This window comes from Pinus tabuliformis, chromosome 6, assembly GCF_031772625.1.
Source record: "Pinus tabuliformis cultivar Carrire ecotype Pingquan chromosome 6, CPIR1, whole genome shotgun sequence".
In the NCBI taxonomy this organism is placed as follows: domain Eukaryota; kingdom Viridiplantae; phylum Streptophyta; class Pinopsida; order Pinales; family Pinaceae; genus Pinus; species Pinus tabuliformis.
Window position 1 is genome coordinate 327317355 of NC_142292.1, and position 24997 is coordinate 327342351.

At 32.3% G+C, this 24997-nt stretch overlaps 1 protein-coding gene across 1 annotated transcript; it reads left to right on the forward strand.

Moving 5' to 3' along the window:
• The first annotated feature begins 22104 nt into the window (after nucleotides 1-22104).
• Nucleotides 22105-24034, forward strand: LOC149258634 (uncharacterized). Its single transcript, XM_089415626.1, has one exon. The coding sequence runs from the start codon at nucleotides 22407-22409 to the stop codon at nucleotides 23715-23717; it is 1311 nt and encodes a 436-aa protein (XP_089271752.1). The 5' UTR covers nucleotides 22105-22406; the 3' UTR covers nucleotides 23718-24034.
• The last annotated feature ends 963 nt before the right edge of the window (nucleotides 24035-24997 follow it).

Consider the following 24997-nt stretch of genomic DNA (forward strand, 5'->3'; position numbering starts at 1 on the left):
CCATGGGCAATTACCATGGGTTGTTTCTAAAACCTCGGTTAATGTTCTCCACGTAAAATGTAAAACTTACCACTGGTTTCTAAAACCACGGGCTTCTCCACGTAAAAAGTTTTAAATATACTTGAAAAGATTCCCGCTTATCTTTATTATGCACTTTTATCAATAATGTAAAACCCTTTATATATATATATATATATTTATTTATATTTATATTTATTTTTTATTTTTTTATTTTTTTTATTTTTTTTATATACCCTTCTTCTTTATTCTTTTTTTTTTTTTAAATAATGACCAAAGACCTAAAAATTGGAGAATCTCCCAATATGTAGTGAAACGCTTCAATTATGACAGCAACGAAGTTGATGATAGGTTGATAGCCAAAGGCCTAGTGATCAACCAACGTGGCTCGGATACCACATGAAGCGAACAAAGTTCCTTCTTAAGATTAATTGCTCCAAAAGACTTGGAATATCAAATTATCCATTAAAGATATAAATATTATATTAAATATGTGAATAAGAATAAGAATGAGAATGATTTACAATGAGAATGAGAGGCTTGCTTATACACCAAGCAAGTGTCTCTTCATGAAGAATCATGTCTCATTTAGACATGCCTCTTCAACCTAATTAGTACTTAACTAATTATTATTTATGATTATTATCATTTACATTATATTTATATTATTTATATATTTTATTCATTACACCCTCATATACATTTAGAGGTTTATGTTAATTGAGCTTCTAATCCAGTTTACAAGTCAACTTTATATTTGGACTTTTAGTATCTAAAGTGCGAATCAAATGTCATAAACCCAACATATCATTAATAAGAGACCTAACGACTCTTCATCTAGGTGTTTATATTCTTATTACTATAAGACGCACCCTTTGTTGATTCCTTTTTGCATATGGTGTTTGGAATAATGTCATAAACCCAACATATCATTGTAATAAGAGACCTAACGACTCTTCATCTAGGTGTTTATATTCTTATTACTATAATTTTGCATACAAATCAATAGTTAAGACGCACCCTTCGTTGATTCCTTTTTGCATATGGTGTTTGGAATATTTATTGAGTGTCATGAACCAATGACTCATGGTAAGCTTTATTGGGTTGCTTGCTTGAAACATTCTTGGTTAATCATTAAAACCTTTTCTAATAGGATCTCATCAAATTATTTTAAACTTTAGCATGTTTTTTGCATTATAAGTTTTTGCATTATAAGTCATGGCATTGTTACTTTACATATGGCATTGTTACTTTACATATTGTGCTTATGCATCTTTAAACTTATGTTAGCTTATCAATTCCAAAGAGGTTCATGTGTAGATGCTTTGAAGGATACACGTTTAATTTAATATTATGTACTTAAAAACATGTTTTCTTCTTTACTTTAAAAATAGCTCTCAGCGGCCCTCCTGGCGCGCACTCTTCATCTTAACATGCTGGCACATCTGGAATTGGAGAAATCATCGCCTATTCCAGAACTCCAACATGCCCCTGCATTCCATCTTGGTGTCCATTTCGGGATTTATGCCCTCTTCGGAGTAGCTCTTTCTTCTTATCAGGCTGGCACCTTCTACATTTTGCTATACTTACGGCTCATATGTGTTTTCCAAATATGGTTTTCAATTCGGCATATATATCTCTCCTCATTAGATTGATGTTGCTAACTGCAGGCCAAATATATGTTTTTCTCTGTCCAAGATCTTCTCTGTTATGAGGAAAATAGCATACAATCAGTAACATGTCTCCACGGAGACAACTGTAATGACGATCAATTATATCATCTTAATATAATTACATTCTGATTTTTTCTTTTGAAAAAAAAAACAATTTTGAAGGTGTATGGGATGGTCTAATTATGAAAACTCACTTTTCTTTCTTTTTCTCTTTCGTTTTTTGGGTTATTATTAGGGAATATTTTAAATAAAAATAATCTTAAATTTATTATTATTATTTTGTTAAAATTCAAAGTATTGATATATTTTAAAAAAATATTAAAATTAAAAGTACTGATATATTTAAAATATTTAATAAGACCAATTCATATATTTAATAAAGGATGAAAGAAGAACAATATAATAAGCAGGGGTTTCATTTTTTCTGAAGGGTTTTTATGACAGAGAACTAGTTGCATGTAGGAATTTTTTTTGTCTTTTGTTATGTGTTTGGTGCTTTCTTAGGGAATGAAATGGAACAGTAAACCGACTTTCTAAAGAAGACTTACACTTGACTCGAGGGTTATGGCAAGTAGATGAAGACTTGGGAGCCAATCACTACCATTTCTACCACACACCATTTATGGATGAGATACAAAATGAAGATCATGTTTACTTTTTGAAACTTTTGCTTATCAATTTTTATGACACTTGATAGCATATTATGTTAGTGTATATGTTTGTTTACATGTTGTTGGCTTTGGCATTACTATACTAGTATTTCTTTATGTTGTTAAGAAAAATGCAAGAAATATATGATGACAAGACAATATATGATACTTTTGATGTAATGCAATATAACCACTACACAAACTGGGTAGTTTACTAGCGAATACAAATGTGTATATATACAAAATGCAATTTTTTTTCACTTATATGAATGAAATTATGGTTTTTTTTTCAAGGAAAAAAAATAAAGGAAGAAATAAATTATTATTAATGAAGGAATTTTTGTTCTATGGTGTTTTATGTTAATTCGACAATTAATCCAAAATTTAATATATTTAAGTAAAAAATATATATATATATATATATATATATATATAGTGTGTGGTTTATTGACCCCGGACCTTGGAGATTGGTGACCGTTATGTCCACAAAATATTTGCATCAAATAAATATATTCAAAGGGATCACTTCATGTCAGCTCAATCACAAAACTTGACCTCGAAAATAACCTCTTAATAACAAAAATACATTAACAACAAAAACTCAACCAATTAAACTAACTTTCAAAACTAAACAATTATTATTATTATAAATATTTATATTAAAAAAATAAAATAATAAAAAATATTATAATATCTTTTCTTTAATTTAAAATACATCTTTAAAAATCTTATATATCAATATTACTTGGACTTTACTATTACTCAATAATAATTTTGAAAAAAGAGAGAAGAACAATGATGTAATAGAAAGTTCAGATTTCCTTTGCCAAAATATCTAGTGTAACGTTGTAGTATATCCAACAATCATCATTTTATTTAAAAAATAATTTAAAAGGTCTTAGTCTCTTTGCCAAAATAATTTGATAATTTCCATAGTACCATGGTACTATATCCAATCATCTGGTAAAAACATGATAATAATGAAGTTAATAATTTAATATTCAAATCCTAAAATCCAGCATACATATGGAGCTAGTAAGATATACTATTGTAGTTTGTAGCCATTTTTCTCTCTATAGTGTGTGTTTGAATGTTGTTATGTCATGGATAATTCTTCTATGTTTTTGTTTGCATGTTTTGTCTTTACTTAGGCTAGGACCATACATAGGTACAATACACAACAAATGTATGAACATATACTTCTCTGCTGGCAGGGAATACTTTTTTGTTTTATATTGATGATCATATGCTTCCTATCTCCATCAAAATTCTGTATACAAACAGGGCATACATCATAATTTCTACCATACTTATAGATGTGAAGAAAGTCGCACAACTGTCCATGTAAAGGCATTTTGATGATTATATAATATCAATATATAGCTTTTTTTCGTGCTGAAAAAAAAATAAAAATGTAGGTTAAACGATGCTTAATCTGTTATAGATGTATATTTAATTGCTAAGTATGGTCAGATTCTTATAATTTTACACAACAAAACGTAACCATTAAATGTTATAATCAAACCAAAGAGATAAGATGTCTATTCACTCTTTGCAACATGTTACTATGATCATTGTCTCCCCCATCCAGTGAAAAATATATATTTATTAATATTTTTAAAAGATTAGAATTGATAAATAAAATATAAGAAAAATACAATTTTAATATAAAAAATTAAATGGTTTTATTTATTTTTTAATTTTATATGCTACAAAATTGGAATGATTTGACTCGGATTGGATAGAACAAATTAGGAATATTAATCATTATTGATAAAGTGTTTGTGGGGTTTTAAGTTAAAAAAAATTGTGGGATTCATTTGCCCAGACCTTATTTTTTTATTTTGAAGACTTCTAAATAAGATGACAGATAGATAAATACACATTAATTTATTTTTGTATTACATATGAGTTTGTCATTAGATTAAATTTTAAATTTTAAATTGGTTTTGAATAAATCAATAAATATCTTTTATTAAATTCTTTAAGAGAATTAATCATTACATAAGCATTGTGGTTTATATTTTGTGTAATTTTTTTCTAATGGATTATAATGATTAGAGATTGTGGTGCAATTGCAGAGCTTAAGCCATGGACTTGGTCTATTCTATTAGATATGATCTCTTTGCTATATATTAAGCATTAGGTGTCTCATTGAATCTACTATTTTCCATTTACTTCCCACTAAAGTAATTTTCACAACCAACCCTTTTGTACTTCCAATTAGATCTTGTTGAAAGTTTTATTCTTATTGTTTGATATGTAAATCAAACTCTCAATTTATGAGTATGATGAATAACATAGAAGAAAACATTGCTTAATTTATGCCTCCCTATTTCCAAATATTTGATGTGGCTTTACCTCCCATAGCCCCTTGGGCAGTTCACATCACTTTATTTCACATCTCAATCCATGTGAATTGGTTCTTCGTTGTGTTACTATCTATATTTTATGTCATGGAATGCTAAGTCTCAAATTGTTTTTCACTCTACAGTGTGAATATTAGCCATGCATTTGAAATTGAAGATTGCCTTATAACTAATTGATAAAGTATTTTATTTTGCATTTGAGAGATGGAATTTCAAATCCCTCTGCATTATTGAAAGAGAAGGATAATATATTCAAGATGGACACCTTTTGAAAGTTAACCCTTATGCTAGAAGAGAAAATGATAGGGTAACAACCATGCCACCTAGAATAACACTGATAGAGTAAGTAATACTAAGTGTTAATTTAATGATTAAATAAATAACCCCATATACTACTTCTTGTATTGGTATGAAAGATAAATTTTTACTTAAACGACACCTGTGCTTGATATTTTTGTCTTTCACCTGTATTAATGTGATAATTTGTACCAAGTAAATGTACAATTGGTATTCATAGATTTTTACTTATCAATAGAAAAAGGAAAAGATTTATACCATATTTAAGTAAGGAAGAGATTAGGATCATGTGAGAAGAATGGCAATGTCTATAGATATGGTGGTGGCAATAGGAGGGGCAGAGTGAGTTATGGGTCAAGAGTGGGAGAGGGATCAAAATATTCTCATGGAGGAGGGATTGTAATGAAGGTGTGGTGGGAAGGAATTGTTAGAGCTTATTCTATAATTGACTCCCTTCACTCTATTGTCAACCCCCTCCAATAAATAGAGTCACTCAAGGAGTTTGGTATGGTTGCAAGTGGCTTCCTTGACAATCAAGAGGTCACCAATGTTGTCTTCAACACTCTCCACAATACCTCTTCTAGTATTACCTCTGTCATTGGCTCAACAACACCTTTCTCTCCTTTGATACTGACTTGTAGTTGGTTATCCTTACATACACCTTTGTCCTAACAGGAGTCTCTATACCACCTCATATTCGACAACCCACTCCTTTGATGAGATTTTCATCGGATTTGAAACTGTCTCACTAGTTCTCTACAAGGGAAAAGTCAAGAACAAGAGCAACAAACCTTAACTACTCCACATTTCAAGCCTCACTTAACCCTCTATCTACTACACCTTTGACAATTCCCTTCCACACGATCTCTTTCCTAAAACTATATGCTTTGCATTTATGTTTGGAATGGTAAATACATGTTTTTTTTCTTATGTATGTATGTAATCCATGAAAACCCAATGAATGTTTCCTTACATTCATGGATGACATATGTAAAGGGATTTGAACTAGGTATTCTGAGATACAATTAGCCAAATTCCGAACACATTAGTGACAATTAGTTTAGCTAACCTCTCAAACACACAAATTATTTTGTTCGTTTGCTTACACACTCAAACATATTAAATGATTTGTGACCAGTGCACATATAAGAGGGTCAAAGCACACCATCATACCCTTCAAATATAAAGTTAGCCTACCAGGTTAGCTCATTATGTTTAAATACACTATTTCAATGCAGAGTTACAATTAAATCTCAATCTAGTTGAGGTTTGAGCATGAGGAAGTCCCATTGAGATATCGTTTGTTGTTCTCTCTCTCTATATATATGTATGTATGCATAACCATGACATGAACAAAAATTAAAAATGATCCTTGTCTAGATTCATCTTAATCCTCGATCTATAAGGCACATAGAGAAATAAAATCATGAAAGTGCAATCCTTTCCTCAATATTTTTCACTCTAGAAAGAGTTTGTACTTCTAAAAATTTACCCCATCTTTACACTTAGGTAGATTCAATATTAAAATAAATCTAAATTAAACTTTAACTTTTTTGAAAACAGATATTATATTGGATTTCAGAGATATGTGGTTTTTGTTATTTGAATTTTTGATCGGAGAACCCACAGTAATAGAGTTTTTACACCAACGTTTCGAATCCCAAATGGGATCCATCATCAGGGAAAAGAGAAAGATGATCAGAGAAAGATGATAAAAGAAGAAGAGCCAGATGGAGGAATAAATACTCATGAGGGATGAAAATTACAGGCAAAGCACAGGTCGGCAAGAAACCTTATTTTAATTTTAATTTTGATTATAATTTTAATAAATTAATCTTATTTATTTAATATTTAAAACCTTATAATTTTAATTTTAATTTTGATTATAATTTTAATAAATTAATCTTTATTTATTTAATATTTTTAAACCTTATTTTAATTTTAATTTTGATTTTGATTATAATTTTAATTTTAATTTTGATTATAATTTTAATAAATTAATCTTATTTATTTAATATTTTAAAACAGAAATTTTTAACTAAAATCAAAATAAATATAATTATCTAAAAACTAATATATATAATAATATTAATATTAATATTAAAAAACTATAAATATCCTAAAATCTATGAAGATATTAATATCTAAAAACTAGAATAAATATTAATATCATAATACTAATAAATAACATAAATATTTATATAACCTAATAACTAAATAACATATTATTTATGAAACATGATTACTATATGACTAAAAATATATATATATATATATATATATTTTTAATCTAACCAAAGTCTATACAACTTAATATATATTAGTATTAATAACCATAAAGCCTAATACCTATATCAATATCTAAAAACAATATATATATATTAATATCATAAACCTATATATAACCTTAAATCTATATAAATTTATTATCTAAAAACTAATATATATATTAATATTAGAATATATGACAATATAACTTAATATTAATATATTAATACAAAGACTATATAACTTATATTGATATATATATATGACTATATAACTTAATGATTATGTAACCTAATATTTTTATAAAACTTGATCACTATATAACTAATATTTATATAACCTAAAGACTATAAAGCTTAATATATGAAATAATATCAATAAAAACCTAATATCTATATCACTTATCTAAAAATTTTATTAATAAAACCTAAAATCTATATTAATTCAATATTAAAATCTTAGACTATATTAGAACATACATTAATACCTAAATTATATTAAAAACCAATATTGAGGTTATATTAATAATTAGGGCTTTAATATAATATAAATAACCTAGGACAAAATTAATATTAAAATCAAAACAATGCTCATGTCTATAATATTTATTATTTTATTATTTTTAATTTTAATATGTGAACTTATGTTAATATCAATATTAATAACTATCTTACCTGTTAGACAACTTACCTGGGACCGGGCTGACGTTTCTTGATCTCATTGATCAGGGGAAGCCAGCTTCCGCTAATCTCCAAACCGCTGTCTCTGTTCAGATTACAAGGATGCTTCAAGATTTCGAGGGCTTCTCTGATTTTCCGTTTCTGATGCTGCTCTTCTCTTGCGATGATTGATGCGTTTTCTAAGCAGATGTGGTGTTTTGTCTTCGAGGAGTGCTCTGCCAAGGCTGAGGTACGAGATCTTCCATTCCTGATGTCAGCGCCATGTTCTTTCAGTCTTGTCTGGAGGGAGCGACCAGTTTCACCTATGTAGCTTTTTCCACATGAACAGTCTATTTTATAGACTCCTTTAAGCTGCTGCTTGTCAATATCATCCTTCTTAACAGATTTTAAACTTTGTCTGATGGTACCAGGAGCTGAGAAATGTGTTAGAATGTTTTTCTTTCTTAGGATCTTTGCCATTTTATGGCAAGGGTGACAAGGAGGTTCCTGAAAACTCGTATTCAAAAAGAAAAGTAGTTAACCTGTCTTCCGAGGTTCTTGACCAATTAGCCGTTAATGTTCTCAGTAAGGGGATGGGGTTTGCAATGGCCCCTAAAAGCCTCCCTATTGAAAAGATGATTTGTTGCATTGAAGATGGGATTAGCAACCTCCCTCTTGAAGACAAAGAGGCCTTGAGGCAAGAGTTTTCTCTCATCATGAGAAAAGCCAAGGCTCCCAAAAGTAACTTGAGTAAGGAAGAGCAAAAGGCTTTCAGTACCTTACGAAATAATGACAAGATAGTTATTCTTAAAGCAGATAAAGGAGGAGCAGCGGTTATCCTTGATAAAGAAGACTATGTGGAAATACTGACTCCTTCATTAAAGACTCACACGACTTTGTGAATCTTATTAAAAATGAAAGAATGGAAAAAGATGACATCCTTGTGAGCTTTGACGTGGTTTCCTTATTCACGAAGATTCCTCTTGATGAAGCCATTCAGGTCATAAGAAGTGTCACTAGTCCAGAAACCGCAAAGCTGGCCGAAGTCTGCTTAAGGTCAATTGTTTTCACATTCCAAGGAACATTTTATGAACAGACATCTGGTGTAGCAATGGGATCACCCCTCTCGCCAATTGTGGCCAACTTATACATGGAATATTTTGAGAAGAAGGCCTTGGAATCTTATCCTTTAAAACCAGCATGGTGGAAGCGGTTTGTCGATGACACCAATATAAAATGGACCCATGGTAAAACAGAACTCGACAAGTTTTTCAATCACCTTAACTCCATTTCCCCTGACATAAAATTCACTATGGAGCTTGAAGAAAATATGAGCATCCCTTTCTTGGACATTCTCATCATCAGAAAGAAGGATGGCTCGTTGGGCCATAAGGTTTTCAGGAAATCTACTCACACAGAAAGCTACCTTCATGCGGATTCCCACCATCACCCAGCCCAAAAGCTTGGCGTTCTGAACACTCTTGCCATTAGAGCCCTCCGAATTTCTGACTCAGAACATATAAATGAAGAGAAGAGGCATTTAGTTTCAACTTTCAGAAATATAGGCTACAAGGATCATGAGATTAAAAAAGCCATAAAGAAAGCTGAAAGGAGGTTGTCCTCTCCCAAACCTAAAGAGGAGGATCAACCTCATGGTGGTAAGGTCTTTCTACCTTATATCCATGGGGTCACAGATAAAATGGCAAAGATCCTAAGAAAGAAAAACATTCTAACACATTTCTCAGCTCTTGGTACCATCAGACAAAGTTTAAAATCTGTCAAGGATGATATTGACAAGCAGCAGCTTAAAGGAGTCTATAGACTGTTCATGTGGAAAAAGCTACATAGGTGAAACTGGTCGCTCCCTCCAGACAAGACTGAAAGAACATGGCGCTGACATCGGGAATGGAAGATCCCGTACCTCAGCCTTGGCAGAGCACTCCTCGAAGACAAAACACCACATCTGCTTAGAAAACGCATCAATCATCGCAAGAGAAGAGCAGCATCAGAAACGGAAAATCAGAGAAGCCCTCGAAATCTTGAAGCATCCTTGTAATCTGAACAGAGACAGCGGTTTGGAGATTAGCGGAAGCTGGCTTCCCCTGATCAATGAGATCAAGAAACGTCAGCCCGGTCCCAGGTAAGTTGTCTAACAGGTAAGATAGTTATTAATATTGATATTAACATAAGTTCACATATTAAAATTAAAAATAATAAAATAATAAATATTATAGACATGAGCATTGTTTTGATTTTAATATTAATTTTGTCCTAGGTTATTTATATTATATTAAAGCCCTAATTATTAATATAACCTCAATATTGGTTTTTAATATAATTTAGGTATTAATGTATGTTCTAATATAGTCTAAGATTTTAATATTGAATTAATATAGATTTTAGGTTTTATTAATAAAATTTTTAGATAAGTGATATAGATATTAGGTTTTTATTGATATTATTTCATATATTAAGCTTTATAGTCTTTAGGTTATATAAATATTAGTTATATAGTGATCAAGTTTTATAAAAATATTAGGTTACATAATCATTAAGTTATATAGTCATATATATATCAATATAAGTTATATAGTCTTTGTATTAATATATTAATATTAAGTTATATAGTCATTTATAGTCATTAAGTTATATTGTCATATATTCTAATATTAATATATATATTAGTTTTTAGATAATAAATTTATATAGATTTAAGGTTATATATAGGTTTATGATATTAATATATATATATTGTTTTTAGATATTGATATAGGTATTAGGCTTTATGGTTATTAATACTAATATATATTAAGTTGTATAGACTTTGGTTAGATTAAAAAAAAAAAAAAATAAATAAAAAAAATATAATATATATATTTTTAGTCATATAGTAATCATGTTTCATAAATAATATGTTATTTAGTTATTAGGTTATATAAATATTTATGTTATTTATTAGTATTATGATATTAATATTTATTCTAGTTTTTAGATATTAATATCTTCATAGATTTTAGGATATTTATAGTTTTTTAATATTAATATTAATATTATTATATATATTAGTTTTTAGATAATTATATTTATTTTGATTTTAGTTAAAAATTTCTGTTTTAAAATATTAAATAAATAAGATTAATTTATTAAAATTATAATCAAAATTAAAATTATAATTATAATCAAAATCAAAATTAAAATTAAAATAAGGTTTAAAAATATTAAATAAATAAAGATTAATTTATTAAAATTATAATCAAAATTAAAATTAAAATTATAAGGTTTTAAATATTAAATAAATAAGATTAATTTATTAAAATTATAATCAAAATTAAAATTAAAATAAGGTTTCTTGCCGACCTGTGCTTTGCCTGTAATTTTCATCCCTCATGAGTATTTATTCCTCCATCTGGCTCTTCTTCTTTTATCATCTTTCTCTTTTCCCTGATGATGGATCCCATTTGGGATTCGAAACGTTGGTGTAAAAACTCTATTACTGTGGGTTCTCCGATCAAAAATTCAAATAACAAAAACCACATATCTCTGAAATCCAATATCTTATCCCTGTACGGAGGGGATACGTGGAGCGAAATCCTTGCACTGGAAAGTGTTAGAGTTAGAATAAAAAGAAGAGCTTCAGATCTACATTTCCTCAAAAATTGCCGGGACAGCAATATCATTCCTCCTTTTGCACAGGTTAAGCATAAGTTGCATAATAAATACAACAGTAAATCGTTTCTCCATCTTAGTTTCTCTCTAATACGGTCTGAAATCAGAAGAATCAGAGCTTCCCTGGAGCATCTTGGTCGTTTGGCCCTCTCTGCCCACCTTAAACTTGCCAGCAGCGTCGATAAAAACCTGTGGGCCATTATAGATGGCAGGACCGCATTGAAAGCAGAAAAGGAATGGCAGACTGCGCAAGCTAGGCAGCACAATAAATTTACCAAGCTTCTAAAGGCTAAAAACGCAGATTCAATTCGGACAAATCCTGGTAACTGCGCAAAAAGTCCCAATTCAAATAACAGCGGAGGTAAAATCAACCTGTTTAATGATTCAAGCGCATAATTAATAACTGTTAATCCTCGGATGCACACGGCTGAAGACAATGGAAATACCTCTGAAAATCGGTCTGTCAGCAAGGGTTCAAACGCAGGTTCTCCAAGTGAATTAAACAAAGGCAATACGACTAAATTGCGGCCTAACAAGCAAGGTTATTCTGATAAAAATGACGGAATTGAAGACAATAACAAGAAGAAAACCGTTAGCATGGAAATGATGATGGGAAACACCGATAACAACCGGCTTAACAATAACACTGACATCGAAAACGCATATGGAAAAGGTATTAAGAACAACCATGTAATTAATTTAAATGGAAATTCTAATAACAATAACAATGACTCAATCAACATTGATATCGAAAACGCAGATGGAAAAGGTATTAGCTATGTAATTAATTTAAATGGAAACTCTAATAGAAATTTAAATGGAAATCCGAATATAAATAATGAGTGTGAAAATAATGAGTGTGACAATATAAGCGCAGAATTGTTTTCAAAACCAGAAGCATCGAATAGGATCTTCATGGATAGTGATTACTCCCTGGGCATGGCCGAAAATGAAAAGAATGAAGACAATGTGGATAGTATCGAAAGGGTGCAGGTCTCCAGAGAAGATGCGCAAGACAGAAAATTCTATGAGAATGCAGAAAGGCCATAATTAAACGCTAATAATGATAGTCTTATCCTAAAAGATGTGGAAAAATGCAATGTGCTGAGCAAGGGTGACAAGGAGGTTCCCGAAAACTCGTATTCAAAAAGAAAAGTAGTTAACCTGTCTTCCGAGGTTCTTGACCAATTAGCCGTTAATGTTCTCAGTAAGGGGATGGGGTTTGCAATGGCCCCTAAAAGCCTCCCTATTGAAAAGATGATTTGTTGCATTGAAGATGGGATTAGCAACCTCCCTCTTGAAGACAAAGAGGCCTTGAGGCAAGAGTTTTCTCTCATCATGAGAAAAGCCAAGGCTCCCAAAAGTAACTTGAGTAAGGAAGAGCAAAAGGCTTTCAGTACCTTACGAAATAATGACAAGATAGCTATTCTTAAAGCAGATAAAGGAGGAGCAGCGGTTATCCTTGATAAAGAAGACTATGTGAAGAAAATGAATGATCACCTAAATTGTGGCAGCTATAAAAAGCTGAACAATAATCCCATGGCCAAGATTATGAAGGATGTAAAAAAGATTATCTCAAATTCCAACCTTGATGAAAAATTGAAGAAGAAATTAACCCCCTCTAGTGAAACCATTCCTAGAATCTATGGATTACCCAAGATCCATAAGAAGGGGGTCCCCCTAAGACCGATAGTTAATACCATTGGCTCCCCAACCTATGAGCTGGCTAAGCATGTCGCCAAAATTCTGAAACCCCTGGTTGGAAATACTGACTCCTTCATTAAAGACTCACACGACTTTGTGAATCTTATTAAAAATGAAAGAATGGAAAAAGATGACATCCTTGTGAGCTTTGACGTGGTTTCCTTATTCACGAAGATTCCTCTTGATGAAGCCATTCAGGTCATAAGAAGTGTCACTGATCCAGAAACCGCAAAGCTGGCCGAAGTCTGCTTAAGGTCAACTGTTTTCACATTCCAAGGAACATTTTATGAACAGACATCTGGTGTAGCAATGGGATCACCCCTCTCGCCAATTGTGGCCAACTTATACATGGAATATTTTGAGAAGAAGGCCTTGGAATCTTATCCTTTAAAACCAGCATGGTGGAAGCGGTTTGTCGATGACACCAATATAAAATGGACCCATGGTAAAACAGAACTCGACAAGTTTTTCAATCACCTTAACTCCATTTCCCCTGACATAAAATTCACTATGGAGCTTGAAGAAAATATGAGCATCCCTTTCTTGGACATTCTCATCATCAGAAAGAAGGATGGCTCGTTGGGCCATAAGGTTTTCAGGAAATCAACTCACACAGAAAGCTACCTTCATGCGGATTCCCACCATCACCCAGCCCAAAAGCTTGGCGTTCTGAACACTCTTGCCATTAGAGCCCTCCGAATTTCTGACTCAGAACATATAAATGAAGAGAAGAGGCATTTAGTTTCAACTTTCAGAAATATAGGCTACAAGGATCATGAGATTAAAAAAGCCATAAAGAAAGCTGAAAGGAGGTTGTCCTCTCCCAAACCTAAAGAGGAGGATCAACCTCATGGTGGTAAGGTCTTTCTACCTTATATCCATGGGGTCACAGATAAAATGGCAAAGATCCTAAGAAAGAAAAACATTCTAACACAATTCTCAGCTCCTGGTACCATCAGACAAAGTTTAAAATCTGTTAAGGATGATATTGACAAGCAGCAGCTTAAAGGAGTCTATAAAATAGACTGTTCATGTGGAAAAAGCTACATAGGTGAAACTGGTCGCTCCCTCCAGACAAGACTGAAAGAACATGGCGCTGACATCAGGAATGGAAGATCTCGTACCTCAGCCTTGGCAGAGCACTCCTCGAAGACAAAACACCACATCTACTTAGAAAACGCATCAATCATCGCAAGAGAAGAGCAGCATCAGAAACGGAAAATCAGAGAAGCCCTCGAAATCTTGAAGCATCCTTGTAATCTGAACAGAGACAGCGGTTTGGAGATTAGCGGAAGCTGGCTTCCCCTGATCAATGAGATCAAGAAACGTCAGCCCGGTCCCAGGTAAGTTGTCTAACAGGTAAGATAGTTATTAATATTGATATTAACATAAGTTCACATATTAAAATTAAAAATAATAAAATAATAAATATTATAGACATGAGCATTGTTTTGATTTTAATATTAATTTTGTCCTAGGTTATTTATATTATATTAAAGCCCTAATTATTAATATAACCTCAATATTGGTTTTTAATATAATTTAGGTATTAATGTATGTTCTAATATAGTCTAAGATTTTAATATTGAATTAATATAGATTTTAGGTTTTATTAATAAAATTTTTAGATAAGTGATATAGATATTAGGTTTTTATTGATATTATTTCATATATTAAGCTTTATAGTCTTTAGGTTATATAAATATTAGTTATATAGTGATCAAGTTTTATAAAAATATTAGGTTACATAATCATTAAGTTATATAGTCATATATATATCAATATAAGTTATATAGTCTTTGTATTAATATATTAATATTAAGTTATATAGTCATTTATAGTCATTAAGTTATATTGTCATATATTCTAATATTAATATATATATTAGTTTTTAGATAATAAATTTATATAGATTTAAGGTTATATATAGGTTTATGATATTAATATATATATATTGTTTTTAGATATTGATATAGGTATTAGGCTTTATGGTTATTAATACTAATATATATTAAGTTGTATAGACTTTGGTTAGATTAAAAAAATAAAAAATAAATAAAAAAAATAAATATATATTTTTAGTCATATAGTAATCATGTTTCATAAATAATATGTTATTTAGTTATTAGGTTATATAAATATTTATGTTATTTATTAGTATTATGATATTAATATTTATTCTAGTTTTTAGATATTAATATCTTCATAGATTTTAGGATATTTATAGTTTTTTAATATTAATATTAATATTATTATATATATTAGTTTTTAGATAATTATATTTATTTTGATTTTAGTTAAAAATTTCTGTTTTAAAATATTAAATAAATAAGATTAATTTATTAAAATTATAATCAAAATTAAAATTAAAATTATAATCAAAATCAAAATTAAAATTAAAATAAGGTTGAAAAATATTAAATAAATAAAGATTAATTTATTAAAATTATAATCAAAATCAAAATTAAAATTATAAGGTTTTAAATATTAAATAAATAAGATTAATTTATTAAAATTATAATCAAAATTAAAATTAAAATAAGGTTTCTTGCCGACCTGTGCTTTGCCTGTAATTTTCATCCCTCATGAGTATTTATTCCTCCATCTGGCTCTTCTTCTTTTATCATCTTTCTCTGATCATCTTTCTCTTTTCCCTGATGATGGATCCCATTTGGGATTCGAAACGTTGGTGTAAAAACTCTATTACTGTGGGTTCTCCGATCAAAAATTCAGAGATTATATTTCTTTCTATCAAAATCACCATTTTTTTTAAAAGATTTATTTGCAAGTTCTTAAGGATCAGTGAGTCTGGTGCTTGAGAATTAAAGGGTTAAAGTTGATACTTGATGAAATTGAGAGACATCAATACAACTATAAAACTTTGTTAGTTATATATTAATATGAAGGTGAAATGTCATCATTTGAGATAATCATGATGTCAAATCTCATATTTGCAATGAGAATGAAGAAGTGTTATTATTATTATTATTATTATTTTAAACTAGACTGAGCTTAGGTCGAGGCTAACCCCAACGTTAGATGGAAGAACGATCTTCCCACTAGTGGGATGTTATCACTAGGATTATATAAAGCTTAGCTATGTTTGGACTCCCCTTAGGATAATTTAATTTCCCTAAAGGTGACTCTCATCCTCTAACCCTCCCCATGAGATTTAAACCTATGACCTAATGAGACTAAACTCCACACAAACCTATTAATCTACACCTCATAGGTAAAAAGTGCTTTATTTGTTATGCATAAAGTAAGTTTAGACCATAAGGTCTTGTTTATTTCGATGTAATTTTGAAAAATTTAACACAAATTTGGTTAATTATAGATTGCAATACGAATTTGATTAATTACATGCAATATTGACCAGCCTAGATCCATCTTAATTTCGGATCTACCAAAGTGTCGAGAGGGATCAAATTTCTTTTCACTCTAAAAGAGGTTTACACCTCAAAAGATTTGATCTCTCTTAGCACTTGGTAGATCCATAGTTATGATGGATCTAGGCTAATTTAATTATTAATAATTGATAATTATAATTATAAAGGAATTTAGACTTCTGTGATCCATAACATTGTTCAGAAACTCTTCGGCAAAATCACATAACCAATCTTTTGTCGACGTGTTTCGAACCAACCAGTGTGGTTCATCGTCAGGACAAGATGAAGAACTGATCTGGCTTAGCTTGATTAAATAGAGCGTGCAGAGACTCCAACGGCTATATTGCCAACGGCTAATTTTGACTTAAAGGACAAAGTCCAACCACTAATATTCTTGATATAATAAATTCTTATTATTCTAAGAAAACAGTTAAATTTGGTAAATAATATATTAAAAGAATTCATATGTATATCTAAAATCAAATAATATATAATATATTATTATTAGCTAAACCTAAAAGAATTCATTCGTTAACTAAATGACTATGTTTAATAAAGGTATAGCATATAATATTTATATAATTCATATTTATTATGGTCAATAAATTAGTAAATAATTAAACAATCTATATTTGTTATTATCCCAATATTATTTAGATATAAGTAACTAGTCTTAGATTACTATTAGGTAAATCTATTGGTAAAATATATTATTTTTATTTTATTTATTATATAAATATGATGGCCCATTCGAATTTAAATAATATGTTATATATAGTAATTTATATTTATCTATATTTACTTAGTAATTTATAATTATAATCATTTGTTCCGAAGAGTTTCTGAACAATTATAATTATAATTATGATTATTATTTTTTATGTAATTCCATGTAGTCAAAATGTTTAATTAATAATGATAATTATTACTTTTTTATTTTTTAGTTATATTTTATTTTTATTTTTATTGTTATGTAATTTGACCAAGTCAAAATGTTTACATAACATCACATAACCATAACAACCCTGGTAAAAAATTGAGCTATCTTTAGTGAGACTTTTTGGAAGCTCTTCCGGTCTAGTTTATCTAAGATCCGGCAAGAATTTATTGAAATCACAAGTTTGATGGGTAACCCATGCATAATCGAAGTGCCCTAGGGGTTTTTCAGGCTGTTGAATCCATATACAGTGAAAAAACCAGTTTAAATAACACAAATCAAGATTTCACTTCAATTTTTTCCACCGGAAAGTCCATAAAGTCGCACTAAAGACAACTCCGTAAAAAATCCATGTAATAAAGTTAATAAAGACAAATAATAACCAAGGTCATGGGACACGTATTCCAAGCTGAATGTTGGAAAAAACATAGTGATGGGGATCACTCGTGATTAATTAATGACTATGGAAATTGACAAAGGCAAAGTGACATTAATTGTCGTTTATTTATGAAAATAATGGAAAATAGGAGAAAATGAAGGTGAAAGGCCATAGGTTGCATGTGAGGGGGAAATTGAAGGAAAATAAGGAAAATGAAGAAAATAGAGGCCTCAATAATAAATAGGCTTTTGAGTACCAGTTCACAACTTTTGTCAGTTCAGTCTTTGTCGCTCTCATTCTATTCTCTCTCTCTCTCATACTCTTGGACACTTAGAGTTTTCTTGGAGCACTCTTGAAGGAGTGTGGCATACTTGGGATTTGGAGCAAGAAGGCAAAGGAAAAGCAAGAAAGCATAAGAGGGCAGTGGGATCAATAGCTGCAACGAATTTTCCTTACAAATACTGAATTACATTTATGATTACCTTGTTTGGCATGCATGGCACATGCATGTGTTTTCTTGGTTATGATCTGTCATTGGCATGGAGGATTGTCTGGATTGATAGTGGTTTTACCTAGCCTTGCCATTTCCTGGATAACCATGATGCTGTGGATTTTATCTTTGTTTTCTGGTTGGTGCTCATGTTCCTTATGGCTATGGGTTGAGTTATTAGTTCTTGGAGCCTTGGTTGGACAAATGCTCTGGATGCTTTGTAATAACTTGGGTTGAGTTACTAGTCCTGGAAGCCCTGGTTAGACAAATTCTCTAGAGCCCGACAACTGCTGTGGGTTGAGTTACTAGTCCTGGAAGCCTTGGTTGGAACAAATGCTTTGGAGCCCTGGATAACTTGGGTAGAGACTGATATGGTGATGGTTAGTGATGTTCGATCGTGAGGTGGAATCATTGGTTGAGGGTTGAGGTGGTTTGACCTATGGAAACCCTAGTTTGGTTTTGTTTTGGTTATTCCATGAGATCCCACATTCATGCTTGGAATATGGCACAAGGGTGATTGGCTAAAAGAGAGATTTGGTTCAACCCAATCTATGGTCGGGTGGTATGTGGAAGTCCATAACTTGGTTGGATTTGCATATGTTAATATAAGCTCCTTTTCCTTTAGTGGTTGTTTCATCATTGATATATCTTTGGTTATTTTCTGGTTATAAGCATGTTTTATGATAAAATTGATGTATGGCTCTCATCATGTTTTGGTTAGAAGATGAAATATTAATGAATGAATGACCTAATAAATAACAATGTAGCTATTGGGAGGAGACACAAGTCCTCCTTGACGATTCTCAGATAAGTAATGAAATATTAATGAATGGATGACCTAATAAATAACAATGTAGCTATTGGGAGGAGACACAAGTCCTCCTTGACGATTCTCAGATAAGTATGAGAGCCCTATGCTTAGTTATGTTGTTATGACTTGTAGATTTCATGTTCATGATATGTTTGACGAAATGTTTGTCATGGCTGGTAGGGGCCAGGTCAATTCCTTGTGCAAGTTTTTGCATTAGTAGCCTTGTTTTAATGGTATTTATCAATTCTGGAAGTTTCATGAAGTTCTAGGTAGAGGCCTGAGTCCTAGCCCTAAAAAAGTGGCTCAGAATTTGGGGTCGTTAGCACAAATTTGTCTGAAAAAGGCCATAGTCGCAGGGATGCCTTGCTGTGGGAGCCACTAGAGGGTCTCAGTCATATGGAAGGCTTGTCATGGGAGCGACTGGGTGTCTAGTTCAACAAAACATCAAGTTGTCTCAGGGGTTGAGCACTTGGAAGGGTTGGTTGTCTCTTGCAGGTTTTGTAGCCCTTGGGGAAGGTCAGATTGGTCTTGTCTTGTCAGTTCCACTTCCTTAATTGTACATAGGGAGTTGAATCATATCATAGTAACTCTTCGTCACATGTTTACCCCGGTTGGACGATTAGCTTGGGTAAATGTGGGAGGAGGGTGTTACAATAACATAACATAACCTTACAACATCTCTTCCATATTGGGTTGGAGAGTGCCTCTCAACGCAATTAATGAGTTATGGGATGAAAGACATTAAGTTTATTTAATAATTCTATATGTGTAGTGTTTTGAATTACCATACAAGAGGAAACAATTCTGTTAACCTTCATGAAGCAACATATTATATATGTGTAGATAGGTATATCTAATTTGGAATAGGTTTCCAGAATTTTAATTTAATTATTAGTAATTATAGGTGAATAATAGGGATTTAACATTCTAAACACATTATAAAATAGTTTTAATAATACAATATAAAATAAAAATACAATAATAATAAAGTCATGTATAAATTTGAGTTTTTTATTTGTCATTTTATTTTTTTCAAAAACTTTTTAGTAGAAAGCTCCTAATTTTTTTTTTTGAATAATATTTAACACCGAAGGTGTTCCCTCTATGAACTTGCTTAGGTAAACATTGTTCAATTAGCCAATTTGAACCTTGATTTTGTTTGTCCGTCCAATCAAAATATCACACGTGGAAAGGGTTTCTAATACAAATTACTTTTAGCATTTGTAAAACCAAACATACATCAACTAGATCCAATTTAGATAAACCAAGTTATAGTTTTATCTATATATGAGCCACGTCAGATTTAATGATATTATTTGGGGGAATTTCCAGATTTGGAAAAAAACCACTTGTTAAATCTATGCAATTGATATGAAATTAAACTCTTAATCTTAACTTGCAAATATGATTTCTTAACCTGCGAATGTAAATTATAGATTTATATAAATAAGTAGTAACTCAAACAAAAATATAAAATTGAAGTAACAACTTAGGATTAATCACAATTGTCTTTTTTGGGACAATATTTTTTTGTAATCTACGTGTTGACAACTTGAAGGGTAGGAACTTGTAATGCTGCTCGGGTGTGCCAATCTTCAAATCTGGTAAATTTGAGCTATGTTTGAATTCGCCAAAAGAATTCGAAGAAAGGGCATTCACTTTTAGAGACTTCGATTTGGCGTGTAATATTTTTCAAAGTCTTCTAGTGAGTTAAGTCACAAGGTGAATACAATTTCTGCGTAATATATTAAAATGATAGGAATACTTATTATTGCATTTCTAACATTCACTCATGTTGTTAATGGACAATTCCCAAATCTTTTATTCCTTAGGTGTACCTTTGCACCTTTAGGGACAATTGCTAGTTAATTTAAATTTAACACCATTATTAATTAAGGCTTTGATTAAATAAACATATTAAATAAAACATATAAAACTTTGATTAAATAAAACATACAACATAGGTGAATACCTATAAAAATGGATCCAAAACATTTAACAAAAGAAAGAAAGAAAGAAAGAAAGAAAGAAAATTATTTTACGTCTATGAGGCTAAAGATAACCTATGGGATTCGACCCTTTTCCTTTGAAGCCTCACATTAAAAGCTCCAAGCTTCTCGACAAACCCCTCACTAAATAGATTATCCCAAAAGCTAGTTGCCAGAATATCTGCATAACTTTCCTTGTTGTCTTTGAAGGTGTCACATTCTAAAATGAAATGCTTTTGTGTTTCCACTTTTTAGGAAGAAAAAAATACATACTCTTTCCACCCACATTTCTTTTAACCTTTTTCAAGGCCCTCTTTCACAACCGAGTTAATGAGAATTATTATTTAACTAAACAATAAAATTTTTGACTCTTAAAAAATATTGATTTCTATTTACACTTTTTGTTAATAATTATGAAGAGTTAATGATAATTATTATTTAACTAAACAATAAAAGCTCCCTTGCTTTTCTGCAAGCTTGATTATACTATACTCTTCTTTTTCTTAATAGAATTAGTCTTTACTAAGAAATTTTTTTGACTCTTAAAAATATGGATATCTATTTACACTTTTTGTTAATAATTATGAATAAGATTAAATATAGAATCAGCAAATTCATCAATTTAACTTTATAAATATTAAATTTTTCATGTTACACTAAATATCTCACATTTCTTTTTCTTACCATCTCATTTATATAACATTGTAAAATGCACCTTCCTTCTTTAAATATAATAAATATTTTGGATATTAAATTATCTTGAATAATTTTCCCTCATAATTTTATTTCTTACGTCATTGTCAAATTCCTGTTTGTGAGATCCAGGGAGAACGTAGAGGGGCGAGGAATACTGGTACGAAATTGGAGTGGAATGTTGTTATATGAAGGGCATTGTGTAAAACCAGAGGGAACATCAGATTACCGAGATGTTTATCTTTTGGGTTATTGTTGGAACAAAGTCGTGGCAGTCCCCTGCAGATATGGCAACACTCTGTTTCGCTTAACGTTTTGCCTCATGGACCCATGTATCCTAGTTTGCTGTGGCGAGCAAGGTAGGTAATTGGACTGAGATTGGTATTTTTTTGTGGGCGAGGTCAAAGGACGGGCAATGGCGATAGAAATGGCGGCGGCAGCTCGAGGAGGTAGAGTAAGCTATGGGTCAGGAGTGGGAGAGGGGTCATCGTCCTCGCACGGAGGAGGGAATGCAATGCAGGCCTGGTGGGAAGGAATCGCCAGAGCCCGCAATGCTATCGACGCTCTGGACTCCATTGTCGGCCCCCTGCAATCGGCAGAATCGCTCAAGGAATCGGACAGACCTGCTAGAGGCCTCCTCGACAGCCAGGAGGTCGCCCAGGCTGTCTTCGCCGCTTTCCAGTCCGCCTCCTCTGGCTCCGCCTCCGATCGCCTCTGTCACTGGCTATACGATACCTTTCTCTCGTCCGACCCCGATTTGCAGCTCGTTGTTCTCAGGTATATCCCCATTCTTGCCGGAATCTATCTGTCGCGCCTCGTCTCGGACACCCACTCCAGCCGGGAGCCCCTCGCCGGATTCGAGGCCGTACTGCTGGCTCTTTACTCCGGCGAAGTGAAGGCCAGGGGCGGTAGGCCTCTGCTTCTCCACATTCCCGACCTGGCCCAACCCTCCCTCTACCACGCCCCCCGCAATCCTATTTCACACGACCTATCTCCAAACCCTTTTGTTGGGCAGCTCTCCGCCCCCCTGGAGCCCCAGGCCGCCGTGAAATCCACAAAGAGGGCTTCCATTGTCGGGGTCGCTCTCGATCTCTTCTACAGGAAGATTGCCGTCATGCCCGCCGGGCCCAAGATCGACGTTTGCCAATTTGTTCAGGGCTGGGCCGGCCAGAATTGCACTTGTGCCCGAAGGTTCGATGATCAGGTCCACGATGGGCCGCAGGCAGACTTGTCTGTCTCTAATTGCCAAGAAGGGGAGGAGATTGCAGAAAATAATAGCCCTCTTGACAGAGCCCTGCTTGATGGAATAACCAATATCCGTATCCATGATGACATTGCCTCCACAAATGGCAGCCCTGCGACGTATCATCATCAAGATAGCTTCTCCTCATCAGATGGGCGGATGGATGATTGCAGTTTCAAGGGTGCGAGAATTCCTCTTCCATGGGAGCTTCTACAGCCGATCCTGAGGATCTTGGGACACTGTCTTCTGGCTCCTCTTAATCCACAGGAAGTAAAGGATGCTGCTGCGTCTGCGGTGCGGGCGCTTTTTGCCAGAGTTTCGCATGATCTTGTCCCTGAAGCAATTCTGGCCACCAGGAGTCTCATAAAGTTGGACATATCTGCCCGGGCGACTGCTATGGCCGCTGCCGCTGCCAGTGCTGCAAGCAATACCAATACACCGACCAAGCAAAAGAAGCCAGAGGTCTTCCTGGCATCTAGATGAGTGTTCTCTGCGTTTTATTTATTTTACTGTACTATGATTTACGGATCCCTGCCAGATTTGTTTCATTCCTATTTACGATTGGCATACATATATGAAAAGAAAGAGGCCTTTAGGCTTCAGCAAATGAATTTTCTACAGTGAAGCATTCTGTTTAACAAAATGGCTTGTTTCCAGTCTTTTATGTGATTGTTAGAATTGGACAATGCCTCACCATGTTAAATTGTCAACAGTCCATGTATTCAGCTTTTCTTTGTCCTTAGAGCGTTTTCTAAATTCACCTGGTTATTTCTAAAGCATGCCAGATTGTTTCCAGCAAAGGTTCATTCCGAGATCATCAATAGCGCAATGAGATTGTGTTAGTTTCTCTCTGTTAGATGTTTTAACTGCGGCACAGCATGAATCTCAAGTGCAGGTTGTTTCTAGTTAAAGTCTTCATGAACTGACACTATTTAATTCACCATTTGATAGAGGCATTATGCAATTGACTGGTCTAGTTACATTCATCTGTGATGATAAAACAGTTTTTGTTTAGAAGTTGAAAGAAAGTAACATCTAAGGATTTTTCTTAAGTTCTTGTTAATAGCCAAGTTCAAAGCTGTTTAGATTTGTTTCCATCGTCTTGTATCATACAGGAGAGTGAAGCATGTTACTGAGCATTTCTATCTCAGGATTGATGCTCATAACATTGTTTTCAGCAAATATTTATCAGGACACCATAGCAGGGCTACATAATAGACCCAATAATCACGAAATTTTTATGGCATACGTCATACCTTCCACTGTCATAACATATGAGTTGGCAGTTATTCAAAATAATTTCAACTTTACTATAAAAAATAAAAATAGAGGAGCTACTCCCTCACAACCAAAGTAGCCCTAACCATCCAAACTTTCCTAGTTATCTTCTATCAGATATCAAATATGAGTAGCCGTTGGTAACATATTCGGAACTTGGAATTTTCCAATTTGATACTCTAATGTTCTCTATTACAACTGGTAGTTTTAACTTTAGTGTCATTCTCATCCTAATACATGTCCACAATGTTAGAAAAATAGCTATTTAATCCTATCCTATCTTCATGCAAATGCTTATCCACAGTTTGTTAAGTGTGGATGTGCAGCTTATTTCATTGGTCAAATCTATTTCTGTATTATTCTCCCCTGGTTGAATGAATTTGCATGTCCTCGTTCAAGGACATCCACAACTTTCCATCTTTTCATTTTCTTTCACTTCATTGGTTGATCATTGAACCATTTCACACAACACATCACATAACCAA